This window comes from Gobio gobio (genome assembly GCF_949357685.1).
Source record: "Gobio gobio genome assembly, chromosome: 8".
NCBI classification, from domain to species: domain Eukaryota; kingdom Metazoa; phylum Chordata; class Actinopteri; order Cypriniformes; family Gobionidae; genus Gobio; species Gobio gobio.
Genome location: NC_137114.1, coordinates 37,017,525 through 37,028,196, shown reverse-complemented (window position 1 = coordinate 37,028,196; position 10,672 = coordinate 37,017,525). Strand labels below are relative to the sequence as shown.

At 38.3% G+C, this 10,672-nt stretch overlaps 1 protein-coding gene across 1 annotated transcript in view; it reads right to left on the bottom strand.

Annotated features, from left to right (window-relative positions):
* Positions 1 to 441: 441 nt before the first annotated feature.
* Positions 442 to 10,672, bottom strand: part of prkd2 (protein kinase D2) — a 54,973-nt gene continuing 44,742 nt past the window's right edge. Inside the window, exons 15-18 of the mRNA XM_079823997.1 lie at positions 7,786 to 7,884; positions 7,404 to 7,671; positions 7,040 to 7,125; positions 442 to 4,299 (exon numbers count right to left, since the gene is read on the bottom strand). Coding sequence (XP_079680123.1) covers positions 4,075 to 4,299; positions 7,040 to 7,125; positions 7,404 to 7,671; positions 7,786 to 7,884 — 678 coding nt within the window. The 3' untranslated portion in view covers positions 442 to 4,074. The remainder of the gene's footprint in view (positions 4,300 to 7,039; positions 7,126 to 7,403; positions 7,672 to 7,785; positions 7,885 to 10,672) is intronic.

The following is a 10,672-nucleotide window of genomic DNA, read 5'->3' as shown; positions in this document are numbered from 1 at the left end:
GGTATGTATAATATATATATTATATATCTTGTATGTTATACCTTTTGTACCCTTCTGTCATTGTATTCATCGTTTTTATTGTTAACAAACAAACCACATCCATCCCCCACACTTTTGAAAAGCTTGTTACGCCTCTGCGTCAACGGATCCTAAAGCATTTCAAACAGAAACAAGATTATTTTTCTTACCTCATTGGCAGAAAATTGTGCTTGTTTTAAGCAAAAACTCAGATCATTTTGATTTGAATTTCCAGAAAATGAGAAATTTTTCATTTTCATTTTTTTTTTTTTTAGATATTTTGACTGGAAACAAGACAAAAATACCACGAAATAACTACCAATCTAGCAGAAAGAATCTTCCGCTAGATTCTTCTGAGAATCAATCAGGAAAAGAGGATAAAAAGAATTCAACATGACTCAAGCATCACGATTGAAGAAGATTCATTTAAACAGATTTATGTATCACCATGTTTATTATATCTGCTGGAAATGCTCCGACATTCCCTTCCACAAACTACATAATCATTTCTAAGGTTACATGTGTACAAAACAGTCCTTCATAGCAATATGTTTCAAGCAAACCTAATTCTCAGTGACATGCAGCCTAATGCTCAGGTCTAGGGTCAGTTGGGAGTATAATAATACACCCCCAGTACAGCTCCACTAGTGAAGATCAGTTGAACTAGCCCGTTGCTGATCTGAGAACAGTCTAGGTAGTCTTAGTGCACTCATTGTCTTGTTAAGGCCGGATGGTAGCCCTTGCTTATCAGTCCTCATAAGATAACGTCCATTCTCAGAGGTGACATCACCCCCACCTGTAGGCCAAACCGATGACAAGATACTGGAAAACACCAGTAATATCTTTATTCTCTGTAATATGTCAAACGTGGATCTGAAACTGAAGGTCACAGAACACGAAACAGAAGGTAAAAAAATCCAGCCACTAAATACAGTAGATATGTATTTCTCAGCATTTCCTATCATGACTGATACATTTCTTTTGAAATCATGACTGATTTTCATTTCATTTCTTCTTCAGACAACTTCAGACAGGGAATTCATAGCTTGACGTCATGAACTACGGATGGGTCACGATAGTCGACTGGTTGACGAACGTGTTTTATTTAATTTTTTGGCATGCTAATTGTGTGCTGCACTTTAGTGGTTAAGTTATGGGTGATATTTTGTGGCAAAAAGTTTAAAGTTTATTGTCAATATCAGATGTATGAAGCACATCTCACACAAAAGTCATTTTCAAACCAAGCAGCTTTCTGTTGTTCGCATGACTACATTAAACATGAGTGAAATCTGCTGGGGTCCTCATCCGAAACTCCTAATCACACGGATTCCTTGTGAAATGACTGGATTTCCTCTGTGGTATTTTGCAGGGCATTGGTAAATATAACGACACCTTTAGACAGTTTAGACCACAAAAACCATCTCATAAATCATTGCACTCAAAGCACCACTGTCAGAAAATACACATTCAGAGGAAAGTCTCAGGTCATTGTTTCACATCTTGCCTGTCCACCAACAAGTGAGTTTTAAAAATACTGTGTTGAGTTTAAAAAAATGGTAAAACGTTTATAAACATGTCTTGCATTTAGTTCTCTTCCATTTTGTGTTTGAACACAAGAACTTGTCCCCTTAAATGTTTGGTCAGATTAGAGAAATTTCCCAGGCAAAAAAGGGTTCATTGTTTTGTCAGAGCCAACACGATCACATGACAATGCGTATCAATAGCACGAGTGTGCAATGTCGTATGGTATGTATAACGCCAAAAAGAGTTTAAAGTGCGTATCACATGCACGCCATAAAGTGTGTATCAAATGCACGCGAAAAACTCATTTTTGGTGTAGCTATACATTCCACGACATTGCACACTCGTATTATTTATACGCATTTTCAGAGCTGACATGGGCAGCGCTCCAACATGCAAGGGTTTCCCATTCAACGCCGTACCTCACTGCTTAACCACCATAATAGGATGCATCATTGTAGAAACCAACAAGCTAGTCACGACTGTTTCCCAAAACCGGACACATCTCTGTCGTTTTAACCACGTTAGTTCAACAATATAGGACTGTCATGAAAGACGTCACATGCTGGTTTTGGCGTAATAACTTCTGCTAGGTAATCGATTTAAGATCGCAATGAACGTAGTTAACATTATAGATAATTTACATAAACAACAGGAAGCCGTTAATTTATTAACCACGTTAACTCTTTCCCCGCCAGCGTTTTTTTTTTTTTTTTAAGTTTCCAGCCACCGCCAACATTATTGATCATTTACACAAATTTTTCATGGCCCCCAGAATATTTTGTTGTATGAAAATCTGAACATATATCAAAAGAAAGAACAGAGCCTCTTTTAAACAATTTTTTTTTTATTATTCTAGCTTAATGCAGTCTCTTTTTTTATCAACACTTGAATGTGGGTACGTTTAATTAGAAAAGCAACATTTTGAGCAAAAAGCTTTTTGTCAAAGACTACATACAGATCGGATTCAGGACGATAATTAAAACACAGATGGAGTAGATCGAGTCCATCAACACCCCCAAAGCTTCACAGTCCTATTCGGTAACATTAGGTAGTTTTGATTTATATGCTGTTTAATGTTGATGATCGCATTATTTTACAAAATGCATATGCTTACATATGCTATCGCTTGTTTCTCCTTCTTCTTCGCCTGTGTTTTGATCAGGAGATTCAGTACTCTTTCAGAAGATGTGTAATAGAGCCCCCCATACCGTATAAGAGTAAAAACACGTAATGCTGGAAATTTCTGTCAATGGAGGGAAGCACTGTCTCATAAATTATGGAAATTTCCATCAATGGCAGGGAAAGGGTTAACACGCAGTGTTTTCAGTGCACTATACTCAATCTGAGAACTACTTCACTGATTTTCTTCCGGTTCCCTTATGTATTTATGCGCACGCACACTCCTCAAAAACAGCGCTGATTGTTGACACACTAAAATATGTACTGTAATATAGAATGTACTGAATATGTTAGCTTGCTTATTGTGCCCAAGAACATGATCTATTTAAGTTCACGTCATTTTTACAAGAGACTATGCTTCTAACCACAGCTCGAGAGCTGTAATACCAACCACGTTAGTTTGCGAATGTTCCTTGGAACTATAGTTTTTGGAAACACCAAATCGTTCAGCTATGTTGGTAATGACGGAACTTGCAACCATAGTTGGCTAAAGTTGCTTTTAGGAAACGCACCCCTCCACCAACCCGACTTCGATCGCTGGCTCGAGGTCCTTTGACAATCCCACTCCCCTTTCTCCACCCTATGATTTTCTTGTCTGATCTGTAATGTCCTATCCAATAATGGCGAAAAATAGTTTTATTAACAAAGTTCTGGAGGAACACATTCAAATGATCTATCCAATCAGCACGAGAGAAGGCCTATATATACACAGCCGACTCACCTATGTTTCTCGACAGTTTTTCTGCATCCCTCTGCTACCCCGACTCCTCACTCGTGGCTGGTTACTATCCCAGCCAGGGATATGAGAGGAGTTTTCCCCTTCGACAGCACTGATTATTTGTAAGTGTGAACTTGTGAAATACTTTTAAAAAAACAATGTATGAAGCAACGCTCACACAGAAGCCACTTTCAAACCAAGACTCATCGCAAAATCTTTGAGGATAAAATCTTTTTAAAAATCCTGATTGCGTGGATTCTATTTGCTGAGCAGTGGTAAATGTGACCACACCTTAAGAAACCAGTCAAATTAAATTAGGGTTTCCTTCAAACGGATTGGCCAGCATATCGATTTTGAAAAATTACGTTTCACATAGGCCTACAACAAGAGGTTGACTTTGCATCTATGCTGGGATCCAAATAGTTCCATAATATCTTCATCTCAGAAACACGTCATCGCCAGTCCTCTGGCTGAAGGAGGTCAGAGTTCAGAGGGCCTGCTGTTGGCCACCAAAGACACACGAAGCTACGTTTTCATACAGAGGGCTACTTAACTACCTCCATCCTACGCTCGTGGTGCACTAAAAATTGCTAAGGTTCTCTTCATTCCTCTCGCCCGCCACCACGGGTTCTGCTTCAAAGGATGCTAACACGCTCTGTCAGCCCCTGCATATCAGCGTCCTCCGCGCCCTCCTGCTCGTCGTCGTCGGACGCAGGTGGCGGGGGCACCAGGTGAGGAGGGTAGGGCAGCGTGTGGTCACGGGCGTACTGCTGCCAGCGGCTGTCGTCGCTCTCATGGGTTATGTAACGCTCCCCAAGCTTTGACTCCAGCTCTCGGAGGTCCAACCAAGCCTGGTAATCCTGAAAGAGCGAACAGGGGTGGTGGGGGAATGGAGAGAGAGAGAGAGAGCAAATAAGGAGATGATAAAGACAGAAGGACGCCACTGCTAATGATGATCCATTTTGTTTTGCGGTGTCTAAAAGCGCTTTACTTAGGGAGCTTATTTGTCCTTAATGTAATTTGCTCCTCAAACAAAAAACTCTCTTTTACAGCAAATCCATACTTACATTTTGTCATCTCAGGGGTTATTATTCACATTTGTCTTTCCTGCCTTAAACATAATTGTGGATCGATTTTCAATTATTATTATGAATATAATAGCCTTCTCCTTGTCTAGATCATCCGCAATTCATTAGTAATTAATTTAGAAATCAAAATTTTGACATTATTATATTATATTATATTATATTACTTGTATATACTATTTCACATTATGTGAGCTCTCTGGAATACTTGATATCTTGATTGGTCACTACAATCATCAGTGATGTATTTCTGAAAAATGACCGTCCATAGCAACAGTGTCAAACTGACTGCTTGTGCTCACCCAGGCATTTCCTACTTCATTTCTTACATAGAGCTGTGCTTGTGGTCTGTTTTTCCATCTCTGCAAGTGAGGTGTAGAGGTAAACCCCCTACACTGTTGGTTTCCTAAACATTCTAGCAGGGTTTATTTTGAGTTGATAACTGACTGATTCTACATCATCATCATCTTCAAGTACTGAGAAGTAAAGCCAAAACGTTTTGATCGCCCCCAAGTGGTTGGTCCCAGTATAGGTCATAAACCCCACCCTCTCCATGTAATCTAATGGGACGCGAGACAAACAAAAAAAAAAATCAAATTTCACTTCAAGTACATTTTCTGTCATTTTAGGTAGTTTTTAATCACGCTGATGTAAGTTCAAATGATCGTTTTTTTTTAATAAGTTTGGTCTTAGTTAGTTATTTGATGCTATACAAACGTTATGATTGACAGATGAGATTGACAGATTCTCAGATCGAAGTAGTCACTGAGGCACCAACTTACTTTTTTCAGGATTCTCGGGAGGAGATTGGAGCTTCAACTTTAATTTCTACATTTCCATAACTGTTTATTTCATGAGTTGTTCTGCAGTAAATTGTACCAACCAATTCTGCGGGAGTGTGGGCGGGGCCTTGATACCACAGCTCCACTTCAAGCTCACTACTAAGCAGACTCGAGCTCCAAGATGTCAGCACCATATTTGGACATTGGTGGCTACAATGGAAGAGAGTGAAGGTGCATCGTCCATATTTTTTACAGTCTATGGATGGGATGACATAACCGGACTAACCAGCGGAACAATCTTTTTGCACTGCATCGGAAATGCTGTTTTGGTTGTTGTGAAATGCCTGAGCAAATTCTGTCGTCAAAGTGGTTTGGTATGCTTCCCTCCCAGAACTCTTCACGACTGCGTTCCCAAACAGCATCCGCTTCCGAAAGCAAGATAGATAACACATGTACTGTGTTTCATCTAAGTTATTTATATACAGTGGCTTCTACTTTTCTTAGTGATATTTAGTGCCAGTTTATCAGGAAGTGACGACTTTGTTCTCTTTGACTCAATGGATGGAAAAACATAGCTAGTAACAACAATTGTCATAAATAAATATATAAGAAATAAAAATAATAGTGAATCTGTAATTTATGGAAAATATTTGTTTAATTAATGGACCACAAAACCAGTCATAAGGTGTATGGGTGTATTTGTGGTAATAGCCAACAATACATTGTATGTGTCAAAATTATTATTTTTTTCTTTTAACCCAAAAATCATTAGGATATTAAGTAAAGATCATGTTCCATGAAGATATTTTGTAAATTTCTTACCGTATAAATGAAAAAAAAATAGTATTAGTTGTGATATGCTTTGCTAAGGACTTCATTTGAACAAATTTAAAGGCGATTTTTTGCCCTCAGATTCTAGATTTTCAAATGGTTGTATCTCCGCAAAATATTGTCCTAACAAACCATACATCAATGGAAAGCTTAGCTTATCACAGCTTTCTGATGATGTATAAATCTCTTTTTTTTATTACCCTTATGACTGGTTTTGTGGTCATGGGTCACATACATTACTGAAAACCAACATTTGGTCCCATATTTGCTACAAGAGTAGATGGAGTGGGCCTAATGGTTATAGAGTCCGACTGGTAACCCAAAGGTTGTGGGTTTGATTCTCAATACCCGCAGGAAATGACTGGGAGCAAGGCACCTAACCCCCAATCGCTCCCTGGCGCCACAGTGAATGGCTGCCCAATGCTCCGGGTGTGTGTGTCCATGGTTTGCAGTGCGTGTGTGTGTTCACTACTCACTACTCCAAATGTGTGTACTAACTTGGATGGGTTAAATGCAGAGGACAAATTCCTTCACGTCACTTAAAAAAGAGAGTGATGGCTTAATCTGTTTTTTTATTTTTTTTATCAGTAACTTTAACCTGTAGGATTCCATTAAAATGTATTTAGATTTTTTTCTTTTTTTTTGTAGCCAGAAAATAATGAAACAATTTTTTTAACTAGACATATTTTAGCAACAGGGCTGGATAAAATTCCTACCCTCACATAAAATAACTATTAAATATCACAGCACATGCCAAAATTAATTTGACCTCTTGATCTAGGCAAAAGGCTTTTTTCAGAGCACAAAGAATTAGACACAATATTCTCAGAAAGCCATATCTGTCACCCTTTTAATGGAAAGAGCCATTAATAGCATGAATGTGGGTCTGATATTGGCATTACCTGCAGATAGGTATGGCTCAGACTCTTGTCCACACTGTAGCGTTTTCTCATCTTCACTTGGAGCAGGTTATTGATGAGGTCGATAGCTATGGAGAAACGGAGATCACACAAACAAAATCGGCATTGATTGGAGCTAAATGATTTACAGCAGTGGACAGAAAATCAAAGGCGGATGGGGTGACTCAACCATCAGCCTGCTTTTAATGCATCGAATTTCTTTTTGTTATTATGAAGTACATTTCCAGGAATAGCCACGCAAAGTGTTCTCTATCCAGCTCTTTTGGCATCTCATATACTTTTATTCTTAATTTGAGCTGGCATTTTATTGTACAACAAATGAAGCTGGTATTTATTTGGTGTGTACCTTCAGGAGAGATCTGTTTCCACGGGTTAGGCGGGTACATGAAGGCGGCATTGTGGATCTGATCATTGATGTCTTCATCCTCGTTGAAAGGGAACGTTCCACTCAGGCTAACGTACATGATTACACCGACAGACCACATGTCCAGAGAACGATTGTATCCCTGGTTTAGGAGGACCTCAGGGGCCAAGTAAGCCGGCGTGCCCACGACAGAACGGCGGAAAGACTTCTCTCCAATGATTCGAGCAAATCCAAAGTCACAAAGTTTCACCTATGAATATGCAGCATGGGTGGGAAGAAGTGTTATGTCACAAGGGTAAAAAGAGAGAAATGAAACCTTGCATTATGCGTGGGCCTTTAAATTGCACGTGGTTAATTCTCTGACCTGTGGGAAAGGATCCGCTGATGCCAATAGCACGTTCTCAGGTTTGAGGTCGCAGTGCACTATGTTTTTGAAGTGAAGATGCCTCAGAGCAGCCAAAATCTAGAGAGAAGATATTGGTGCAAAAAAAAAGTTGCTTGTCAAAACCAAGAACGACAACTATAGCGATAACTATATTAGCATCCACACCAACACACGATGACGTTCTGTTTATTATAAGCATGCACTGCTTCACCACCTGCCGCTTTAAATGCTTGAGCTCTTTAAGAGCTGTTGGATTCTGATTGGCTGCCAATGTTTTTATTGTGCATCAGCTGGAAAAAAAAATTCTGAAAGTGATTCCAAATTTATAGTTCCTCTGTGTTATTATAGCTGTGGTGTTATTCTCATTAAAATCAAAACGATTATTCGAGCATAAATTCAAATCAAGAACCGCTCCAAGGATAACGTCACGATTTTGAGATTCATCTTTTCACACTGAGGGCAATTGGGGGACCCAAACACAACTATTAAAAAAAAAAAAAAGGTTCAAACGTTCACTGATGCTCGAGAAAGAGCTGGGGGGTGAAAACTTTTGAACAGGATGACGATTTTTCTTGTTTAGTTTAATATTAAAAAAAAAAAAAATCATTTAGTACTGGCCTTTGGAAGCAACAGAAAATACTTGTTTCCCGGAAGGCAAATTAAGTACAATATTAAAGGACAACTCCGGTGAAAAATGAACCTAGGGGTAATTAACACATGGTTACCGAGTAGATCGTTGTCTGGGATGCGTTTTCATGAAAATCGAATGTAAAGAGTTTTATCTCTAAAAACTGATTCGCTTATAACGCTAGTATATGGGGCACAGAATAAGTAAAATTAAATCGCTAGTTAATACCACTAACAAGGCTCAAAATAGTGAGCTTGTCGATAGGAATTAAGTTCAGCTTAGCACAGCGTTCGTGGCTCGAATTGTCGAGACTGTTTTCCAAGATGGCTCCTGTCTGTATACGCGTAATGTACTCTCTTTATAAAGTACCTTCTTATTAAACTGTTTGTACACTTACAAAGTTCTCAATGCTTTGGTTTGCATGTAGGGACCCTCATTATGCTACCTTGTTAGTGTCAGGCTATTTTGAGCCTTGTTAGTGGTATTAACTAGCGATTTAATTTTACTATTAAACTGAGGCATATTGGGTCAGATTGTCCGTACAGTATCTGTGACTGGCCATTGATTCCGTTGAGTCGTTTATCAGAGGTGTCATTTTCTCATCAAAATACATGCTGCTCCACCGACCCCCATTTAAGTATGACATACCTACTTCATAAATCACCAGGTCTTTCCATGAAGACGTTTGTATGTTTGTATGACGTTTGTGTTTGTACATACGAGTATGTATTACATACATTTAACGTTTTAAAAAGATCATAAATGTGTTGTGTGCTATGAAATTGATATTTGGAGTTGACAATATGCTGTCAGCGTCACAAAATTATTAGAATGACTCTACTTTTTATAGCAACCGTCTTCATCAAAAGACTGGGTGATTTATGAAGTAGCCTAGATATTATGTTGTGTAATCTGTAATGTGGGAGCAGCTGCATTTTGACGAGAAAATGTACAAGTGTCGTACATATAATGTGACTATCAGCTTGAAGCACAAGCATGAGCCCAGCCCTTCCCATCATGAAATAAAGAAGACTTTCGAATGTTTTGTACATTAATAACCTTACGCTAATATTATGTGATCGCTCATCGTGAAAAACTGCTTTAACGAGTCCGGTGACAAGTATGACTTTATTGACGTTTTGTTCAACAAACTTTTGCCATTGCAACTAATGAAATCTCTTTTTTTTAGGCTAATCTTTACAATAATACCAGCATCATGTAGTGTAAATGTTTAATTGTAATGGACGTATTGCACAGGCTCCGTCTGTTTATTCGGCAGTATAAAACTTCAGATCAGGGTTTTTTAATTTAATAGAGGTGCAGACGGCCACATGGCAACTTTTCGAGACTGCACCAAGCAAAAGTGTCTAACAAGGTCTTCGTGCATTCATTCTAATGGCTTGTTTTCCCCCACGGCATAGGCGGATATGATGTTTTGTGGGCGTTCCCAGTGATGCCGACCATTTTCTACCCAGGAACCTAAAAATATAAATCAGGCCGAATTTATTTTTATTTTATTTATTTTTTAAGCCATTTTCTCATTTTTCAACTTTCGTTCATTCGATTTTCCTTATAGAAACAGGTCTTAAAAAACAAAAAACGGCTCCTTTTTCGTTTTTTAAACAAAACGAAAAACAAGAATTCAGCTAGATTTTTCGTTTTTCGTTCAGAGGTGGAAAATTAATAAACGGCTTGAATATTCAATTTCTAGACGTGGGCGGGAATTATACGCCCCTTTCTGCTGATTGGTCAGCCAAAGATCAAATTGTTCCATCCTCAGTTCTTCCTCAGTACCGCACAGCAGAATAATAGTCCTTCGCTGCTACGGATTCTTAACGTGTTTATTGCAGCTACATTTCATCTTTTATTCATAAAACAATCAGATTAACAAAATATTAGTTAATGAATTAATGAAATAAACTCAAAACCAAAAGATAGCTATAACTGCTGCGTATCTCCTGAACACTTCAATAGGCCTACTGGTCTGTGCTTGACTGTTGGCATTTATCTACTTATTTAGTTAATTCAGTTTAATTAACCCATCGCAATTTAGGCTATTGAAACTGTGTGAACTGTTTTTCTCTGGTTTTCAGTTAGTCAGAATGACAGTTCTTGCGTGAATAGGCTCAATATACCCAAGTCTAAAGTTTAAAATATTTCATTTACAACTATTTATATTAATTTATATCTTAATCTGTTTATTTTCATAATTGTTTATTTAATTTTTAACTAATTAAA